Source organism: Balaenoptera musculus, chromosome 19 (assembly GCF_009873245.2).
Source record: "Balaenoptera musculus isolate JJ_BM4_2016_0621 chromosome 19, mBalMus1.pri.v3, whole genome shotgun sequence".
Lineage (NCBI taxonomy): Eukaryota > Metazoa > Chordata > Mammalia > Artiodactyla > Balaenopteridae > Balaenoptera > Balaenoptera musculus.
This window is the reverse complement of record NC_045803.1, coordinates 12,646,031-12,667,842: the sequence shown is the minus strand read 5'-3', so window position 1 is coordinate 12,667,842 and position 21,812 is coordinate 12,646,031. Positions and strand designations below refer to the sequence as shown.

The following is a 21,812-nucleotide window of genomic DNA, read 5'->3' as shown; positions in this document are numbered from 1 at the left end:
TTTTCTTATCTCACCCACCCGGTTCAGGGTTGGGCGTCTTTTCTTATGGCCCCGCCCCCTCCATTTTCCAGCCCTCCTCTTAAAGGAGCACACACTTATTACTCTAACCGGGTTTAGGGATCGCTTGGAGCTTCTTCTGCCATGGGCCTTAAAATGGGACTCGGCAGCCTTTCCCTAGGAGAGCGTGGGCAGTTCTTCCTGTTGGAATACCGTCCTTCCCTCCGACTGCACTCATAGTCCGCCTGAGGTTCCCTTTTCTTCTGCCTCTAACTAGTGCTACCTCCTTAGAACAGGGAATGATGCGTAGAGAAACTGTCCACCTCTTCCTTAAAGCAGGGTCAGGGAAGGGAAGTGTCGAGTAGATGGTGAGGTTAGACCTCAGGGTAAACGACAGAGGTGAGATCTCAAGACTAGTATTGTGATGTGTTGGCAATTTCAGTTTGGAGTTCCAGGCTACATCTTAGTGTGAAAATTCAATATGAAGTCTTGCGGGTAGAATTACTCATTCATTCCTTCTACAAATACTTACTGAGTCCCTACCACGTGGCAGGCACTGTTCCGGGTAGTGAGGTTGCCATGGGACCAAGACTCTTTCTCAGGGAGTCGACATTCCAGGCAAGGAGAGGATGGATAAGAAACACATGAATAAGCAAGATAATTTCAGACAGTGTTTGATAAGAGGCAAATAAAAACAGGCAATATAATAGGGAGTGACGGGGGCACAGGGCCATCAGCAAAGACCTCTGTGAAGTGGTGACATTTAAGTGGAGGTGAAGGATAACAAGGAAACAGCCATTCAAAGATCTGGGGAAAAAGTGTTTCAGGCAGAGAGGTACAGCCAGTGCAAAGGCCCAGAGGGGGGACCAGCTTGCAGGGAGAGAGGTGGGAGACTGGGTCAGAGAGGTGAGCAAGAAACTGTGCTTTATTCCATTTGCCGGGACATGCCACGATCTGATTTACATTTTCTAAAGATCATTTCTGCCGGGTGGAGAACAGACCTTAGAGAGCAAGGGGGGAAGCACGGAGCCAGCAAAGAGGCTACTGCAATCGTCCAGACAAGAGATGAATGGGGGCAGCAGCAGGGACCGGGCAATGGAAGTGCTAAGTGCTCAGATTATGAGTCTGTTTTGAAGCCAGAGCCAATAGCTTGAGAAACTAAAAGGATAGCGATGCCATTTTTGGAGAGGGGGAAACTGGGAAAGTAGCAGGTATGGAAGGGTAGGTGTGGTAGGCTGAATAGTTCCCCCGCCCCCCAAATGTCCACATCCTGATTCCTGGAACCCGTGAATATGTTACGTTGTATGGTAAAGGGAAGATGTGATTAAGAATCTTGAGATGGGGAGATTATCCTGGATAATCCCGACGGGCCCAATGTAATCACAAGAGTTCTATTTTTTTTCTTTATAAATGTATTTTTATTTATTTATTTATTTTTGGCTGCGTTGGGTCTTCGTTGCTGCACGCGGGCTTTCTCTAGTTGCAGCGAGCAGGGGCTACTCTTCGTTGCGGTGCACGACGAGCTTCTCATTGCGGTTGTTTCTCTTTGTTGCGAAGCACGGGCTCTAGGCGCGCGGGCTTCAGTAGTTGTGGCTCACGGGCCTTGTTGCTCCGCGGCATGTGGGATCTTCCCAGACCAAGGCTCGAACCAATGTCCCCTGCATTGGCAGGCGGATTCTTAACCACTGCGCCACCAGGGAAGTCCCAAGAGTTCTATTTTACTTTTTATTTTTTATTTTTATTTTTTGGCCATGCTGCGCAGCATGTGGAAATCTTAGTTCCCCGACCAGGGATCGAACCTGTGCCCCCTGAAGTGGAAGTGCGGAGTCTTAACCAGTGGACTGCCAGGGAAGTCTCACAAGAGTCTTATTTATTTATATATTTATTTATTTATTTAAAAATATTTATTTATTTATTTGTCTGTGCCAGGTCTTAGTTGCAGCATTCAGGAACTTTAGTTGTGGCATGCAAACTCTTAATTGCCTCATGTGGGATTTTAGTTCCCCGACCTGGGATCGAACCCTGGGCCCCCTGCGCTGGGAGTACAGCGTCTTAGCCACTGAACTTCCAGGGAAGTCCCAGAGTCCTATTTAGATGGAGGCAGGAAAGTCAGTAAGTAGAGGACGTGATGACAGGTGCAAGAGGTTGGAATGATGCAGGGAAGGGCGTATGAGCCAATGAATGCAGGTGGCTTCTGGAAACTGGGAAAGGCTAGGAAATGGATTCTCCCCTACAGCCTCCAGAAGGAACCCAGACCTGTGGACCCACTTTAGACTTCTGACCTCTAGAACCGTAAGATAATAAGTCTGTGTCGTTTTAAGCCACTAAGTTTGTGGTCACTTGCTACAACAGCAATAGGAAGCTAATACAGTGGAGTAGATCCCAGCTGAGAGTTCTGTTGTGACCACATTCACCTTGAGATGCCTGAGACATCCAGCTGGAGATGCTGAGTAGTGGTCTAGAGGTCAGGATTGGAGTCAGAGACTTGGGAGCCATTGACGTATAGGTGAAATTTTAACACCCCTGCAAGAGGGGTTCTAGCTGAGGGAGGCCTGCAGTGCCTCCCCACCTTCTGCATGACGGGGCCCAAGCTGCTAGTGATAATGTCTCTGGGCAAGTCTAGGGTCGGCAGAACTGGCTGCTCAGCTGTGGGCCAACAGCCTGAACACCGAGGCACCCTGGCCAAGGGATCGTTTTCTCGGAAGCCACTCCTGGCTCCTCAGGCACATTGTCTGGGAAGCCCTGGGAGGGCCCGAGTGGAGAAGACAGGCAAGGACCAAGCCAGGGGAAGCCAGAGATCAAGTGGAGAAGAGGGCTGCAGGGGAGGCTGGGGAGGAGGAGTGGGTGGGACCCAGGAGAGGGCGGGACGAGGTGAGGCCGGGCATCCACACACTGGTGAGGGGTCAGGCCTGAGAAGAGGCAGGGAGAAGTGGAGTTTGACCTCCGCCAGAGGGGCTGAGGTTGGATCCTTGTGAGCAGAGTTGAGGTTAGACTTTGATTAAAACAAAACAAAAACAAAAACACACGAAGCTGCAAATTCTCAGTGGAGAATGGACTTTGGGTTGCCCGAGGGGGTGGGGCTGGCCCTCTCCTACCCCCACTGCCCTTTACTCCCTCCCCCCCCCAGCCCCCGGCTCCCCAGGGGACTGGGTCACTCTGGACCTTGCTACTTCCTGCTCCTGGCCACCCCTGCTCAGAGACTATGGAGCTGTGGAAGCAGCTGAGGCAGGCTGGACTGGTGCCCCCAGGGCTGGGCCCACCCCCGCGGGCCCTGAGAGTGGTGCCCCCAGTGAAGAGGGTGGGTCAGACCCTCATGTTCCCAGGGGCTGACACTGGAGGTGCCAGGGAGAGTCTGCTGTGGATCTGGAAGGAGCTGGTGAGTGAGGGGTTTGGAGGGGTAAGAGATGGGGTGGTGGGGGGAGTGGATAAATGAATAGGAATGAATGTAAATAAAAAGGGCCAGAGATTGAAAGTCAGAGACAGGAATAGAGAAATAGAGGCAGAGGCAGACACACCCAGAGAACGATGGACACAGACAGAGACACAGAAAGACGCAAAGAATGAGAGACAGGACTAGAGAGAGGCGGAGACAGAGAGACCCAGAAAGAGATGAGAGATGGAAAGCAGAGATTGAGAGCCTCAACAAGGACAGACTCATTAAATCTGAAAGACAGAGAGGTGGAGACAGTCCAAGGCAGGGGCAGAGAAATAGAGACAGACAGAAAGACAGGGATATGGAAGGACAGAGACAGACAGAGACAGCCAAGTAGAGACAGAGAGATGGAGACAGATCACAAGAGAGGGAGACCTAATAAGAGAGACAAAGAGAATAAGACTCAAGACACAGAGAAAGGACGAGAGAGATGGAGACAGCGAGGGACAATGAAATGGAGAGACCAAGACAAAGGGAGACAGGGCAGAGATCAGAGACAGAAGCAGGATGGCAGAGTCCAGGGACACAGTGAGGAGCCCACCTGCGGTGTTGTGGGCCAGGACTGTTAAAGAGAAAGTAACTTATGACACCTGTTAAAGATGGCAAGGCTCTAGGTATGAAGACTGCTGTGATGGGGATTTTGCAGTAGAGGAGAGAGATTGGGCTCAGCTCTGAATACAACATGGGCAACGGGGAATTTACAGCCAAGGAGCAGGAGAGGGGTCGGCGGGTAGAAAATTCCTAAGAGGAAACATCAGGGGTATAGGGGGGATTCTGGCTCAACCTATCTAGCAGGATTCTTGCTGAAGGCAGGTCAGGGTGAGCCGCCATCACCTGGGGGAGGGTGGAGGGTGAGGAGCCCAGATCAAATAAGGAGGATGGGGGATTCTTGCTAAAACTGGATTTTACAAAGAAGTGCTGATGGGCCTAGGAAACGGTTCAGGATCCTGAGTAAAGTTTGGTCAGGCAAAGAATCTTTTCTGGGACTTGAGCTGAGACCTGCTCCCACCCAGGTTTCACGGCAGAGGCACACTAACCCCTTGCCCTCTGGGGTGGGATGCCCATGACTCCCCCTTCCCACCCGCAGGTGAACCTCCGCCTAGTGGATGTCCAGCTGCTGGGCCAGCTATGCAGCCTGGGGTTGGAGATGGGGGCACTTCAGGAGGAACTGATCACCTTCCTGGAGGAGGAGGAGGACAGAGAGCTGGAAGGGAAGCAGGAGGGGGCCTGTGGTCCAGCCCCAGGTCACCGCCTCCCTGACTTTGAAATGACTATCTGAGGCCCTGCTGCTGTGCTTTCGGACACATGAATGGTATGCAAATTTATGCCAAGAAGATGGGGAGATTTGCTGGTCAAATCAACCTGCAAACATCAATTTGGCATTGGCACGTGCTCCTTGAGCAAGTGCTTTCTCTGAAAATGTCGGAGATTAGATTGAGGGGTGGGTCCCTGAGCTGCGGGCGTGTTTGCAGGTGATGTGGGAGGTTTGCAGAGAAACTCTAGGTGTATTTGCAGATGTGCTGTAGGTGTGTTGCAGGGGAGGCCTGGGTCTTTGCAAATATGATGGAGATGCGTGCAGATGGCTATTGAGTGCTTGAAAAGTGGCTAGGTCTCACTGAGGTGTGCTGTACGTGTAAAATACACGCTGAATCTCCAAGCTGGGTGTGATAAAAAGAATAGACAACATGTCAATAATCATAAAAATTAATTACATTTTGAAATGATAATATTCTGGGTATGTTGGGATAAATAAAAATATGACTAAAGCTAATTTCACCTGTTTATTTGTAAACTCTTTTACTGTGGTAAAATACATATAACATAAAAGTTACCATTTTAACCATTTTTAAGTGTACAATTCAGTAGTGTGAAATATATTCACGTTGTTGTGTGAATGTGTTTTCATCTTGCAAAACGGAAACTGTACCCCTTAAACGACAAGTCCCCATTCCCCCTCCCCCAGCCCCTGGCAACCACCCTTCTACTTTGCGTCTCTATGAATTTGCCTACTCTAGGGACCTCATGTAAGTGGGATCACACAGTATTTGTCTTTTCATAACTGGCTTATGTCACTTAGCATAATGTCCTCAGGGTTCACCCATGTTGCAGTGTGTATCAGAATTTCCTTCCTTTTTGAGCCTGAATAATATTCCATACATGTGGTATGCACAACCACATTTTATTTGTCGATGGGCACTTGGGTTGTTTCTACCTTTTTTGGCTGTGGTGAAATACATTTCTCTGAACAAGGGTGTACAAATATCTGTCCAAGTCTCTGCTTTCAATTCTTTTGGGTCTGTACCCAGAAGTGGAATTCCTGGATTGTACGGTAAGTCTCTGTGTAATTATTTGAGGAAGTGCCATACTGTTGGCTGTGCCATTTGTCATTCCCACCAACAGTGCACAAGCGTTCCAACTTTCCACCTCCTTGCCAACACGTTATTTTCTTTTTTTTTTTTTTCTTTTTCCTTTTTTTTCATGATAGCCATCCTAATGTCTGTGAGGTGGTACCTCATTGTGGTTTTGATTTGCATTTCCCTAATAATTAATGATGTTGAGCATCTTTTCCTGTGCTTATTCATCTATTTCTTTTTACATTTTAAAATATGACTGCTAGAAAGCTTAAAATTACATAAGTAGCTCCCACTGTATTTCTCTTGCACTGCACTATTTCAGACGTTTGAAAAAGGAATGTGGGTGTGAACAGATGAGCGGCGAGGTTTCAGCAATATTCCCAGATGCGTTGCAACTGTGTTACAGCGCCACATTCAGGAGACAGGCAGATATCTGCAGATGGCAGCCGACGAGAAGCAGGGCTGCAAATATAACTCCTGCCCAGGTCCACACTTGTAGAAAAGATGCCCAAGACAGCAGGTGGAGGGCTCCAGCCTGAGGAGAGACAGCTCTTCTGGGAAGACAGTTGGACATTCTTCATAAAACCATTACTCCCAGTGAGGAAAAATACACGCTTGCATTTCTGCGATTCTTCAAAACAATTTTCTGCTTGGGAGTGAGGATATTCCCAGAGAAGTGAGATGCTGGCAGGTGCTGAATTCCTGTCCATGGGGATTTCCATCTTCAAAAAAACCTGCTTCTACTCTAGAGCCCGCGAGCCACAACTACTGAAGCCCGCGCGCCTAGAGCCGGTGCTCCGCAACAAGAGAAGCCACTGCAGTGAGAAGCCCGCGCACTGCAACGAAGACCCAATGTAGACAAAAATAAATAAAATAAAATTTAAAAATACCCTTCTTCTTTTTGTGCACTGGAGTCACCCAAGACTCGAGGGGTTTGGGGGTTTGGGCTCCATCCTCAAACTGGTCCTCCTTTGCCTACCTTAGCCAGGTCTGCAGCTGCTGGGAGTTCCCCTGTAGGGGGTGGTGCTGGGGAGAATGCTGGAAGTCAGACCCCAGTACCCAGGGAAGGGGAAAGATACCCCAAGAGCATGCAAATGAGCAGAGCCCCCTCTCTGACACTGGGCACTCTAGAAAGAGGCTGGGGGGCAGTCCGGGTCTCTTGGCAGCTACATCGAGTCCGTGGGGGTCACCAGGGCTGGGGAGGTGGGGCTCCATGGCCACAGGGTCTGAGTCATGTTTCACAAATGCCAAGGTACTCTGCCTCTTGGGGGGAAAGAGACTGGGAGGGAGGGAGGCACAGACGGGAGACTGGAGGGGGCGACTTGGGAGGGAATGTTTACTATTCAAGAACAGCATGGTGGGTGGCCCCTGATGTCTGGGTGGGAGTTGCTCTGGGCCATGTCCTGGGCCATAGAGGTGACATCTATGGGGGAGTCACCTCAGTCAAACACTCAGGGAAGTTTGGGTGAATGTGGTCAGCTCCCCCTCCCCAGTACTGTCCTTCTCAGTGCCAACTTCCTGAGCTACATCCAGCAATGATCAAGTCAGTACCAAGTTTGCCCTCTGGAGCTCCCAGCCCAGCAAGGTGGGGGGACCCCTTAACACACAGAGATAGCTAAGATGATCAGGGCAGGGATGGGGGAGCACGGACTCCCCCATCTGCCAACATCTCAGTTCTCTGGGAATATCCTCACTCTCAAATAGAAAGTGTTTTGAAGAAGAATTGCAAAAATGTAAGCGTGCATTTTTCCTCACCGGGGAGCATGGAGCAGGATGGGAGAGGACTCAGATAAGGCAAGAGGCCCAGCCTGAAACATCAGGAAAGTGTTCTTAGAAAAGAACCTAAGGAATAAGTAAATATGAGCCAAGCAAAGAAAGAGAATGGGAAAAGAATAACAAGTAGGAAAATTGCACATGCAAAAGTCCTAGAAGGTCTAGTGATCTAGCTTCTTGCTACTCAAAGTGCAGTCCATGGACCAGCAGAATGAGCATTGCTGCAGCTATCTACTGCTGCATAACAAACAACCCCAAAACTCAGTTATTTTAAGCAATGACAGCATGTATTTTGCACATGAATCTGCAGTCTGTGGGGATAACTCATCTCTGCTCCACGGTGAGCTACTGCTCTTCAGGTGGAATCTTCTGAAGGCACATTCACTCACACGTCTGGTAGTTGATGCTGGCTATTAGCTGGGGCCTCTGTTCCTCTGCAGGTCATCTCTCCACATGGGTGAGATTGGCTTTCACACAGCATGGTGGGTGGGTTCCAAAGGCAAATATCATGAAGAGAGAGCCAGGCGGAAGCCATATTGCCTTGTAAAACTTAGCTTCAGATGCCAGGCAGTCACCCTCACCATATTCCACCTGTTATGGCAATCGCAAAGGTTCAGGGGAAGGGGAAATGGTTCCCACCTCTTTATGGGGAGTGCAAGGTTCTGGAAGCATGTGGGCCAGGGAAACCAAGCAGGACCCTGTGGGGCCCTCCCAGGTACAAAAGCCCCTCTGTGTCTCCTGTTTCTTGTTTGCAGAAAGAGGCTTTAGTCTCCTAGACCTTCCCTGAGTTCCAAAGAGCAGATTCAAATAGTTACTAGGAATTAGGGAAGTGAGAGAATGCAGAAACAAAGGAAAAACAGTCAATCAAGAAAAGTAATGATGGCTTAAACAATGGTTCAGCAATAAAGCAGAGTGCTAGTTCCTCCTCAGGCGATATATGTAGCGGTCTGATGCATACCTTTGAGTTGTTCTGCAGAAATTAAGACCCCGACTCAGGTGGAGGATGGTGACTAAATGCTGACCACAAGCATGTAGACCCCAGACTGGTTGGAACCAGAAGGTTGATGATTAAGATTCCTGAAACATCACCCTGTTACTTCACAACCAACCAAACAGAAGAAAGTCATGTATCCTGAAGCCCTAACCTCAAAAGTTGCCTTTAAAAACCCTTCCTAATACTTACCTGGCAGGGGAGATACCATGATCATGAAGGTGGTTTTCCCAGGGTGAGGCTTATCCATTGCACTCTGGATGTGCTGACCCCTGTGATTTCCCCAAATGTGGGAAATTGACTGCATAATCTGTGGTAGTGGAGGACTGTGTTTCTGCTTTCCCCTGACAAACCTGGTTTAAGAGTAGCATTTGAGGGCATTCCTTAGCAGTCCGGTGGTTGGAACTCCGCACTTTCACTGTTGAGGGCTCGGGTTTGATCCCTGGTCAGGGAAATAAGATCCCACAAGCCATGCAGCATGGCCAAAAAACAAAACCAAAAACACCCTTCCTGAAAACCATCAGGGAATTTGGGTCTTTTGAGCACAAGCTGCCCATTGTCCTTGCTTGGTGCCTGCAAATAAATGCTATACTTTCCTTTACCACAACTTGGTGCCAGAAGATTGACTTTGCTGCGCAATGGGCAAGCAAAATCAAGTTCAGTTCAGTAACAACAGGAAATATTGCTGTGGTCATTTTCAGAAAACACAAACTGCCACAGAATCACCGGGAAGCTTGGTAGATGTGTTGATTGTCAGGTTCCACACTAGATCTACCGAATCAGAATCTACATTTTGTAAGATTCTCAGGTGCTTTCTTTGCATATTTGATGCAAGAAGTACTGTTCTAAATCACAAATATGGCACTGTTTTGAGCAGGAGGGGACATAGTTTTGAAAGCTCCCTCTAGCTGTTGGGTGGAGGGTGGGTTAGAGGAGTTTCAAGTGGTGGTTAGATACAAGTAGCCAAAGAAAAAATAGATAAATTGGAATTCATCAAAGCTGAATACTTTTGTGCATCAAAATATATGATCAAAAGTGAAAAGACCAATTACCAGTACAGTAAGTCCCCTCCATACGAACCTTCAAGTTGTGAACTTTCAAAGATGTGAACGTGAGTTCGCATGTCCAGTCACGTAAGTTAGTTCATGTGTCTGGTGTACACTGTCACGTGCATGAATCCTCTACAAGTGGTTGTGCTTTTGTGTACTTTACTGTACAGTACCGTATGGAGTACAATAGCACAGTATCTTTATTTCAAGCCCAGGATGTCTGGAAGTAAGTGTAAAAGCAGTAGTGATGTAGCTGGTACAGTACTACCCAGACATCACTGGATCGTTTTTTTCAAGAAGGTAGATAGAACTGAATCCAGCAAGGAACCAGAACCTGTGCCATCAACGTCAGGTGTGAGTGAAATTGCAGATTGCCCTCCATCTCCTATTGCTGATGATCCTTCAGCTCTACCATCTCCCACCTCCTCTCCCTCCTCCAGTCAGTAACTCTTCTTGCCTGTTAACTCCATGCCAGCCCCTGTATGCCAGCTGTTGTACTGTACTACTGTACTTTTCAAGGTACTGTACTGTAAGATTAAACGTTTTCTTTATTTTTCGTGTTTGTTTTTTATGTATTATTTGTGTGAAAAGTATTATAAACCTATCACTGCACAGTACTATATAGCCGATTGTGTTAGTTGGGTACCGGGGCTAACTTTGCTGGACTTACGAACAAATTGGACTTACGAATGCACTCTTGGAATGGAACTCGTTCATATGTAGGGGACTTGCTGTACTGAAATGAAATCATTTATTTATTTATTTATTTATTATTTTTGGCCACGCCGTGCAGCTTGCAGGATCTTAGTTCCCTGAACAGGGATAGAACCTGGGCCCTCAGCAGTGAAGTGTGGAGTCCTAACCACTGGACTGCCAGGAATTCCCTTAATCAGTAATTTAAAAACTCCCAACAAACAAAAGTCTAGGACCAGATGGCTTCACAGGTGAATTCTACCAAACATTTAGAGAAGAATTAATGCCTATCCTTCTGAAACTATTCCAAAAAATTGCAGAGGAAGGAATGCTTCTGAACTCATTCCATGAGGCCAGCATCACACTGATACCAAAACCAGAAAGAGACATCACAAAAAAAGAAAATTACAGGCCAATATCACTGATGAACACAGATGCAAAAATCCTCAACAAAATAGTAGCAAACAGAATCCAGCAATACACTAAAAGGATCATACACCATGATCAAGTGGGATTTATCCCAGGGATGCAAGGATTTTTCAATATCTGCAAATCAATCAATAAGAATAAAAACCATAGGATCATCTCAATAGGTGCAGAAAAAGCTTTTGATAAAATTCCTCAACGTAATAAAGGCTGTAGATGACAACACCCACAGCTAACATCATACTTAATGGTGAAAAGCTGAAAGCATTCCCTCTAAGATCAGAAACAAGACAAGGATGCCCACTCTTGCCAGCTTTATTCAATATAGTTTTGGAAGTCCTAGCCCCAGCAATCAGAGAAGAAAAAGAAATAAAAGGAATCCAGACTGGAAAGGAAGAATTAAAACTGTCACTGTTTGCTGATGATATGACATTATACATAGAAAGATGTATGCCACCAAAAAAACTGCTAGAGCTCATCAATGAATTCGGTAAGGTTGCAGGATACAAAATTAATATACAGAAATCTGTTGCACTTCTATACACTAACAATGAATTATCAGAAAGAGAAATTAAGGAAACAATTTCATTTACCATTGCATCAAAAGGAATAAAATACCTAGGAATAAATCTAACTAAAGGTAAAATACTTGTATTCTGAAAACTATAAGATATTGATGAAAGAAACTGAAGATTACACAAACAGATGGAAAGATATACTGTGTTCATGGATTGGAAGAATTAATATTGTTAAAATGGCCTTACTACCCAAGGCAATCTACAGATTCAGTGCAATCCCTATCAAAACACCATGGCATTTTTCACAGAACTAGAACAAATAATTTTAAAATTTGTATGGAGACACAAAAATCCCCATATAGCCAAAACTGTCTTGAGAATGAAAAATGGAGCTGGAGGTATCATGCTTCCTGACTTCAGACTATACTACAAAGCTTCAGTAATCAAAACAGCATGGTAGGGACTTCCAAGGTGGCACAGTGGTTAAGAATCCGCCTGCCAATGCAGGGGACACGGTTTCAAGCCCTGGTCCAGGAAGATCCCACATGCCACAGAGCAACTAAGCCTGTGCGCCACAACTACTGAGGCTGCGCTCTAGAGCCCATGACCCACAACTACTGAGCCCGCGAGCTGCAACTACTGAAGCCCATATGCTTAGAGCCCATGCTCTGCAACAAGAGAAGCCACCGCAGTGAGAAGCCCATGCACCGCAACGAAGAGTAGCCCCCGCTCACCACAACTAGAGAAGGCCCGCGCGCAGCAACAAAGACCAAACACAACCAAAAATAAATAAATGAATTTTAAAAAAACAAAAAACCAAAAAAAACATCATGGTACGGTTCTCTCTTTCCAGACCTGGCTAAGGAGGAGGCTCCATTATGGGAGCTGAGATCCGCCACAACAAGGACTGAAAGTTTTGGCACAAGGAGCCCAAGAGCCAGGACATCCACCTAAGGCTGTTGGTCAAGCTGTACACGTTTCTGGCCAGACGAACCCACTCCACCTTCAATCAACTTGTGCTGAAGAGGATGTTCATGAGTCGCAGCAATCAGCCACCTCTATCTCTTTCCCAGATGATCTGGAAGATGAAGTTTCCTGGCCAAGAAGGCAAAACAGCTGTGGTTGTAGGGTCTATAACCGATGATGCGCCCGAACTGAAGGTGTGTGCTCTGCAAGTGAGTAGCACCCTCAAGGCCGGGGGCAAGATCCTCACCTTCGACCAGCTTGCCCTGGACTCTCACAAGGGTTGCGACACTGTTCTCCTCCCTGGTCCTCGAAAGGGCTGAGAGGTGTACAGGCAATTCTGCAAGGCCCCAGGAACCCCACATAGCCACACCAAACACTATGTATGCTCCAAGGGCCAGAAGTTTGAGCGGGTCAGAGTTGATGGGTCAGCCGTGGCTACAAAAACTAATTCCAGATCCTGCCTTGTTATTAAAAAGATTTTGGATGCTGAAGAAAAAAAACACAGTATGGTATTGGCACAAAAACAGACACATAGATCAATATGACAGAATCGAGAGCCCAGAAATAAACCCACGCATATATAGTTAATCAATGTATGACGGGGACTTTCCTGGTGGTCCAGTGGGTAAGACTCTGTGCTCCCAATGCAAGGGGCCCTGGTTCGATCCCTGGTCGGCGAACTAGATCCCGCATGCATGCCACAACTAAGAAGTCTGCGTGCCGCAACTAAAAAAAAAAAAAGATCCCACATGCTGCAAGGAAGATCTCACGTGCTGCAACTAAGACCTGGTGCAGCCAAAATAAATAAATAATTAATTTAAAAAATTAATATACAAAGGGGAAGAATATACAAGAATATACAAAGGGGAAAAGACAGTCTCTTCAGTAAATGGGAAAACTGGACAACACATGTAAAAGAATAAAATTAGGACATTTTCTAACACTATACACAAAAGTAAACTCAAAATGGATTAAAGACCTAAGTGTAAGATCTGAAGTCAAAAACACCTAGAAGAAAACATAGGCAGAACACTTTTTGATATAAATCACAGCAATAATATTTGTTTTGGATTTGTCTCCTAAGGCAAAGGCAAGGATGAATGGATAAGCAACATGTCATGTATCCATACAATTGTACATTATTCAGCCATAAAAAGGAATGAAGGACTGATACACACCACATTATGGATGAACCTTGAAAACATTATGCTACACTAAGGAAGCCAGATAAAAGGCCACATATGGTATGATTTCATTTATACGAAATGTCCAAAAGAGGCAAATCCACAGAGAAAGCAGCTTAGTTGTTGCCAGGGGTGGAGAGGAGGGGAGAATGAGGAACGTTGCTTAATGGGTACAAGGTTTTATTTTGAGGTGATGAAAATGTTCTGGAGTTAGCTACAGTGATGGTTATCCCACATGAATATACTATAACCACTGAATTCTACACTTTAAAAGGGTGAATTTTATCTTATTTATTTTTTTATAATTTTTTTTTTTTTGACCATGCCACGCACGTGGGATCTTACTTCTCCGACCAGGGATCCAACCTGCAACCCCTGCATTAGAAGAGCGGACTCTTAACCACTGGACCACCAGGGAAGTCTAAAAGGGTGAATTTTATGATGTGTGAATTATATTTCGAAAAGCTACAGTGTTGGTCAGTAGAGGACCCTGGTGGGCTAGGATGGGGCTGGACCAGGCAGGGCTGTGGGGAGGGGAGGAGAGCCTGGGGGAGGGAGGCTCAGGGGACCGATGGGCAGGGCTGGTGGGGGGAGGGGTGTTAGCCTCGGGCCTGGGGGACTGGGACATAGAAGAGGGTGATTCTGGGGGGAGATCACATCTGTGGTTCTGTTGCATCTTGAATGCGTGCATGGGAGGCGTGCAAAGGCCCATCTCGTGTGTGCGCACACGTGGACATGTTAATGCCACTGCCTCTTGGCCTTTATGGCCAGGCCAACCCCTCCCCCAGGCTGTATCCCTTCTCAGAGTCCCCTCCCCCCACCTCCCCTCCACTCACCCCTCTCTCTGCCCCTCAGTCTTCCTCTAGCTCTGTGCTGTCCAATATGGCAGCCAGCCGCTACGTGTGACTTCTGAGCACTTGAAATGTGGCTGGTGTGAACTGAGAGGTGCTGTTAAGTGTCAAATACCTGCCAGACTTCGAAGGCTTAGTATGAAACAAAGATTTGAAAATACTCGCTATTTTTGTTGTGGATTACATGTCAAAATGAGTGTGTTTTAGATACATTGGGTTAGGTAAGCTATACTATTGAAATTATTTTCACCTCTTTTTCAATATGGCTATTAAAAAATGAAAAATTACGTACCTGGCTTGTACTGTATTTCTAGTGGACGCACAACTGCTGTGGCACCCTGTGTCCACCAGATGGCGCCAAATACAGGCTGCCGCAGTTTCACTAGAAACGGGAGAAACTGGGCGGAGCGGGCGTGGGACCCACCTGTGAAGCTCTTTGAAGTAGGACATTATTAAGGACATTGAAATATGCTCTTCCCACACAGGAGGCCACTGTGGGGGGCGAACCCCCAAGATCTGATGAACAGGAGATGGGCAGTATGGTAGGCTGAATGATTACCCACCAAGACATCACCGTTGTAATCCCTGGAACCTGTGAATGTTACCTTATAAAGACAGGACTTTGCTGATGTGATTCCACTAGAGATATTGATGGGAAGATTATGGTGGATTATCCAGGTGAGCCCTAAATGAAATCACAGGTGTCCTTGTAAGAGAGAGACACAGGCAGATGTGACCTCAGAAGTGAGAAGATGAAGTGAATACAGAAGCAACAGGCTGTGTGAGGATGGGGCCACCAGCCACGGATTGGGGTGTAAGATCGGACACTATCAAACTCCTAGAGGAAAGCATAGGCAGAACACTCTTTGACAGAATTCGAAGCAAGAATTTTTTTGATCTGTCTTCAAAGGCAAAGGCAACTAAAGCAAAAAAACCCACAAAAAACAAATGGGACCTAATTAAACTTAAGAGCTTTTGCAAAGTAAAGGAAACCACCGACTAAAGAAAGACAACCTACTGAATGGGAGAAAATAGTTGCAAATACTGTATGATATCGCTTATACGTGGAATCTAGCAAAATATGACCAACAAGTGTATATAACAAAGAAGAAGCAGACTCACAGATACATTGAAGAAACTAGTGGTTACTGGTGGGAGGGCAACAATTTAGGGGAGAAGGAGTGGGAAGTACAAACTATTGGGAGTAAGACAGGCTCAAGGTTGTATTGTATAACACAGGGAATATAGGCAATATTTTGTAATAACTGTAAATGGAAAGCCTTTAAAAATTGTAAAAAGTAAAATAAACTTTTAATGTTAGAATTTTTAAAAAAGGAAGGGCCTTGAGCATGGGGATGTCAGAAGAGGGTTCCTGGACTTGACTCTGGGGGAAGTGAGGGAGGCCAATGAAGGGAGGGCCTGGGGTTGGGACTAGAGATGTAGGACACGAGGGCAGGGAGTCCAGGCTCCAGCTGGGACCAGGCTGAGAAGGGCAGGGCTGCTCTCAGAGGGGGTCTGGGTGGGGCCTCCAGCATCTGGGGAAGCCCTGTACGAAAGCTAATGTCCACCTGGGAAGTCTAAGATGTCCCTTCAAGCGAGTTTGCAAGATGCTGAGATGTGTGAAGAGGTGAAACTAACTGAGACCACGGTGGAGGCTGAAAAGGAGCCAGGGCCCAGGGAGGGGAGGGGGACCTGGGCAAAAGACTCTAGAACACAGGGAGGGGGTAGGGGAGGAAATGGAGGAGGGGGCCGACCTAGGAGTGTGCAGAACCCAGAAGAGTGTGTTAGGGAGCAGGGTTCTTGGACCCCTTAATCGATAGAAATTGATAAGAGGCAGACAAGAAATTCAGGCAAGGCTTATTGGGGCTGGTGGTGCAGCACGAGGGAGTGACACAAGCAACAGTTTTGCTTGTCTGCTCCCTGGGGTGAAGGGGAAGTGTTCCCTTAAATGGGGTGAGGGTAGGGTGGGCCCAGGGGTTGGGCCAGGGAGGGGTGGCTTCCGTGGGCTGCTCACCCCCTTGGTGGTACTGTGGAGACTTCATGCCCAGTGCCCTGCTTTTGTCCTCCACCTCAGAAATGGCTACTGCGGTTTTGGTCTTTCGTACCTTGTTCATAATTTGCCCCAACTGCACATGTGTGTTTAGTTATTTTTAATCCCTTAGATTTGCTTTGTAGTCTGTTGCTCAAGAAGATGTGTGTCCAGGTGCAAGCACTGCAGCAAACAGTCCCGGCTCCCAGCCTGTCTGAAATCTAGAACATGGAGAGAGGGAGGGGGAAAGAATCAAAGATGGAGCAGGCATAGGAGTGCGCAGAGCCCCGGAGGATCTAGGAAAGCTGGGGAGGGGGGATGAGGTCAGAGCGCAGGGGATGAAGAGAGGGTCACGGCCCTGGAGGATGGACGGGGAAAGTCGGTGTGAGGAATAACTCCGCAGGGGTGGGACTACTTGGGCGGTTCCACTTCTTCAGGCAAAAAGAGGCCTCGGTCCCGTCTGGCGCTGTTTGAAGCGTCAGCCTCACGGGCCCCCTTGGGAAGCGCAGAGCTCGTGGGAGTCCACACTGGTCCACACCCTTCCCCTCCCACGCGGGTCCTTACCCTTCTGAGGGCTCTTTCGGGGCGCAGAGCTTCTCCTTCCCTCTGTTCGACCCTATTCTGTCCCTTGACGACCTGCGCCCGGGCCCTGTGCATCCCCGACTCCTCTCCAGGCTGCCGTGGCTCCTGGGGCCCCTCGGCTCAGGTGGCGAAGCGGCCGCCCCGAGCTCCCAGCTCTGCACCCACAGCGCCGCGCCTGCTCCCCACACGGACGCCTCCTCAGGACTCCCCTCCAGAATGTCCCCTTGGAAACCTCCCCAGCCCTCAACCGCATCCGGGCTCAGACCCCTCAGCCCTACTGCCCCAGGGCGCTGTCCTTCTCGCTGCTCCTGGGTTCCCTCCACATCTTGTTTCCATAATTTGGCCTCTGTACCCTGGCACCGGATTAAACCTCAGAGACAGAGTTTTGGGTGAAGTAGAAATAGCTTTACTGCTTTGCCAGGCAAAGGGGGCCACAGCGGGCTAATGCCCTCAAGACTGTGTGTCCCGTCCTGGAGCGAGTAGTGAGGAGTCCTATCGTGTTCAAGGAGCAGGGCGTGATCAGCTCGTGGACATTCTTCTGATTGGTTGGTGGTGAGGTAATTGGGAGTCAGCATCATCAACCTTCTGGTTCCAACTGGTCTGGGGTCTCCGTGCTTGTGGGCAGCACACAGTGAAGTTCTTCCACCTGGTTTCAGTACCTGCAAAGCAGGTCAAAGGACGTGGCTCAGAATATTATCTATAGTCCTTGAGGAAGAACTAAAGGCCCTTGACTTTGTGTAATGGCTAAAGTATTAGTATTTTGTCTTGCTTGACTGTTTTCCTTTCTTTCTATATTTTCTCACTTCTCTGATTATATTTATTCTTTGACTAAAGTTTTTTTTACAGACATAAGGCAGGCGGAGGACATGGGTGGTGGTCTATTTTGGGAAGGCCTCATAGGGTCCTGCTCGGTTACAATTCCTTTGGGAGTAGTCCTACTAATTTGGGGATGAACACAGAGTTGGAACTAATCTCGAGTTCCAAGCTTAGCATCAATATTTTGTATTAAGAAAATATTATTTCTCTCTTTGATTGCTTTTTCATAGCCCCTGGACAAATATTTGAAAATTATTAGACATATTACAATGAGGATAATGGTTAAAACACACACTTGTAGTATTTTTCAAAAGAGTCCTCCTCTTTTAGATGGCAACCAGGAAAATGAGTTTTGGAATGTTTCCTTTTTCTATATATTTAGTAACCAAGTAGCCTTTTGCTGAGAGGCTATAGCTTGAGCTGTCTCATTTGCCATTACTATTTTTAAAGTAGTAGAAAGGTTTCATAGTTACAAGAAGCCCTTGAGATCATAACAGTTGCAGTTGCAAGCTGCTAGCAGATACCGTTTTGAAAATGGCCGATGGTGTCCTCAAGTCTGATAAAGTTTAGAAAACTCAAGTTTTCAGTAATATAGGAACATGTCTGAACCCACATCCACAATGACCACTTAACTCCATTTTGGATGTCTGAACCACAGTTATTCCATTTTGATTTTATTTTTTTTAATGCAAATAATGTTAATGGCTAAAGCACGTACAACGCACATTTCATAGGCCACAAAGAAGTTGTTTTGGTTAGCTTAAAGTTTAAATTTAATCATTTATAAGCCAGAATGATTTCCCCTGAGTTCAATATGTGAACATTTCTTTCTTCTTTTTCCCTTTCGATTGTAAACCTTTTCCTAAACAGCATTGATAATCAATATATTTTTCCAAGGATGCCAGAGTGGCCCAGTTGCCTTCTCTGGGTTCCTTCATGTCCCTCAGTGCTGGGCCTCTTTTTGTCTAGTTCTCCACGTTGGGGGAAGACTATTCAGATCTCATGAACCGGCTCAGAGGTATGTTAATGGGAAAATGTTTTACAGACCATACATCTTATCGTTTATATCCAGTTGTCCCACAAGCATTGTACATGTGCTTTTAGCAATAGACTTAAAGCAGGCCGTGATACGTCATAAGTAGTTATACTCTGTGAAAACTGCACTAGGTAAGTTTTTTTTCTCCTGAACGTCAGAGCAAAAGTGTGTCTAACACAATAACTTTCATAAGTACTGACTTCAATGAACAGAACTAGAATTTAACATCTATTGAAACACAATCCCTTTTTACCTTCATCTCCATCAAACGAGACTAATTTGTTTCTAAAATAAGTCCGGTCCATTCACCACATAGGTTCTTCCAAACTGGTTGTGGTGGAACTCCTCAAGAGCCTCAGACTGAATTGCCCCGCACCCCGCACCCCCCCAAAGCAAAAACAAAACCCTCTCAGGCTCAGGAAATCCATGCCAAAGGCCTGACAGATTTTGCTTTGCTGGATGTCTCTCTTCTAGAGGTCCCCAAAATATTAAGATTCCTGTACATGTCAGGAGACAGTCCTTTTTATTTACCTGATAAGGCTGCTCAAAAAACAAGAATCTCTAATTTCTGGAGGAACCATGCAGAGAGAAAAGAAAAATAATTTAATTTTACTCACAGAGGTAATTTACTTCCTTGTTGCAAGTCATAAGTAGCTTGAGGGGAAGGGCTTCCCTGTATCTGGGAATCACAGACAAATCCAGTAATATTCCAGACAAAAAAACCCATGAACATTATAACCATATTTACCAGTGTACTCAGTAACTAATCTTTTTTATTAAACAGTTTTATGAAGCCATCAGGTTTTTTATTAGGATTTTTAAATTTCTTACCCAGTTCAGGGATATAATGTGAAATTTATCAGAGACCAGTGCTTGTCAGAACGGTCTTTCTTATGAATCTTCTTGGAGATGAAGCACTTTTACAAAAGCATCAGAGTACCACAACAACTATCTATAAATGACAGAAGGAATTAAAGGCCGGGTGAAACACCTGATCACAGTGTAATAGATAAAGAAACTTGGTTACGATAACCAGAATTATGACTTGGTAATTTCAGGACATACCAGATTTGTAGGAATTCCATAATTTTTAGAATATCTGTATTAATAACATCAATCCACAGTATAACCTGAGAAGGCTTACCATTCATTTGGTAACGCTTCTTATGTAATTTAACATACCAAGTAATCCTAGTTAATTTAATATTTCTCTCTGAGGTGCCTCAGGGTTCCTCTGGAAAACTCAAAGTTAGCTAGGGAAAGAAACTTACAGTCTGGAATCAAAGACAGCTCAATATTCCTTTGTTCTCTTAACCGAAAGAGAAAACCAAATTCCAGTCTTGTAGCAGCTTACTATTAATAATAAAGTTCATTTACCTCATTAAATTTAATTTAATCTTAATTGAACCTGAAACATACAAAATTCTTCTTAAAGTCCCTGCTTTTTTTTTATATTTTATAATATTCTGTGTCTATATAATGTGTCCCTTATGTTTCTCCATCCAAAACCAGCAAGTTTTAGGACAAAATTATTCTCCTCTTATTCTCAACAAAAAATATTTTTATTTTCTATACCTTCTTTTGCCGACAACATACATCCTACTTGCTTTACATACTGAAATGTTTCCCTTATCGTTTTTTGTAGGTGTAATTACATATTACCGTTTTTAAACCCTAAAACCTTAACAAAACCAAGAATCAAATAACTGAATGGTTTTTTTTTTTAAACCAGCATTATATTTTATAACCTCTAATACGTACATTTTTTTCATAGCACAATTTATCTTTAATGTGGTACAAAATGTGTGTTTAGTAAACCCCAATATGTTTAGTGCTTTTTCATAAGAAGGCAAAGGTAAGTAAACGTAGATGTGCTCAGCAGTTAATGTTTCAGGATTTTCTCTTAAAACGATTTATATCTTCAATGAATTCTCATCATTTAACTTAATTTAGCAACACTCTAAAGCTTTAAATTACTAAGAATCCAGAACAACAAAACATAATTATTTTAAAGAGCTTACCAAAAATCTTCTATACCGTTTATTTTATTACTTAGCACAATATCATCATACCGAGTTAACTTTCTTGATAAAAAATTTTGCAACAGATATGACCTCACCGACCTCAAGTATACCTATGAAAGGTACAATGAAAGTTAATGCTGATGACTTACTTAACGCTGATGACTCTAAAGACATGTGTGTATTAATTCAGGTACTTAAATGACAAACTTAACTGACTTCAATACCGGAGAGTAACTTAATATTGAACATTTCCCAGATGATGTGAACCTTAGAAATATTTGATTTGTAAGTGCTTACTTTTCTTCAAGCCAATTAAATAGAGTTCATTTACAAATTCACCTCAGCAGTATTATCAAAAGGCAAAGACTCATACTGAGACCTTACATACATACAGACAAACAGAGGTCTCATTATTTCACCTTTTTACATTTCATGAACCAGGCATTGCAATTAAACTTATCAGTTTACGACTACCAGTGAGATAGTCCAGTTTACACACTTGAAGTCAAAAGGCTTCTTTTTCTTCCCTCCTCCCACCCCCAACCCCCCTTGGCTTTAACTTCTCTAATTAACCCAAGGCTGAAGTCCCAGGCAATGTGGGCTGTGTTTGTCCTTCAAGGACATGATAAGACTTCAAGTTTTCTCCTAAGAATACTTTTGTTCTCTCAGGGTCAGTGTTCTGGAAAAAAAAAAAGTGTTTTATCAAGCCAGCTTTCTCTAACTGCACATGCAATAGTAACCAGTTTTGGAATTTCAAGAGTTTCATCTCAACCCGTTTTCTCCAGAGCCTAAAGAAAATTGTGACCACACGGTGTTAAACCATTGTTTCCTTATTTATAGGTTTATAACTATAGGTCGACCAGTCTGCCCAAATTTTTCCTAGAGGGCTGTCAGATGGAATCAAAGAAGCGCTTCCCATTTTTGATCAGACACGTGTGAACCAGATACAAACCAGACCTCGCCAGATGATGGAAGCCTATACCAGGGAAAAAACAGACAGCATAAAGCTCAGAGTGGCTGCTTCCAAGTCCCGTTAAGCCCAAGACCTTAGTCCAAGTGGCACCTTACAGAGGGGATTTCCAAAATGGAA

The 21,812-nt window shown here is 45.4% G+C and overlaps 1 protein-coding gene, 1 non-coding gene and 1 pseudogene across 3 annotated transcripts; all 3 read left to right on the top strand.

Moving 5' to 3' along the window:
• Window positions 1-3,155: 3,155 nt before the first annotated feature.
• ERICH4 (glutamate rich 4) lies at window positions 3,156-6,580 on the top strand. 2 transcript variants are annotated; one of them, XM_036834161.1, is made up of 3 exons: window positions 3,156-3,373; window positions 4,518-4,742; window positions 6,107-6,192. In XM_036834161.1, exons 1-2 carry the CDS (start codon window positions 3,200-3,202, stop codon window positions 4,707-4,709), a joined length of 366 nt encoding a protein of 121 aa, XP_036690056.1. In that variant the 5' UTR covers window positions 3,156-3,199; the 3' UTR covers window positions 4,710-4,742; window positions 6,107-6,192. The 2 variants fall into 2 exon arrangements, with proteins under 2 accessions (XP_036690056.1, XP_036690055.1); XM_036834160.1 differs by having other exon boundaries at window positions 3,157-3,373; window positions 6,191-6,580.
• A 2,152-nt stretch (window positions 6,581-8,732) lies between these two features.
• On the top strand, window positions 8,733-8,895 carry LOC118885997. Its single transcript, XR_005017629.1, has one exon. It is a non-coding gene; the product is annotated as a U1 spliceosomal RNA (small nuclear RNA).
• A 3,217-nt stretch (window positions 8,896-12,112) lies between these two features.
• Window positions 12,113-14,290, top strand: LOC118885448 (annotated as a pseudogene).
• Window positions 14,291-21,812: the final 7,522 nt, after the last annotated feature.

Bases quoted from the DNA above. Each gene is read 5' to 3' on its own strand.
- ERICH4 (XM_036834160.1), top strand. From the start codon at position 3,200: ATGGAGCTGTGGAAGCAGCTGAGGCAGGCTGGACTGGTGCCCCCAGGG. The intron at 3,374-4,517 runs GTGAGTGAGGGG...TCCCACCCGCAG, and splicing joins TGTGGATCTGGAAGGAGCTG to GTGAACCTCCGCCTAGTGGA.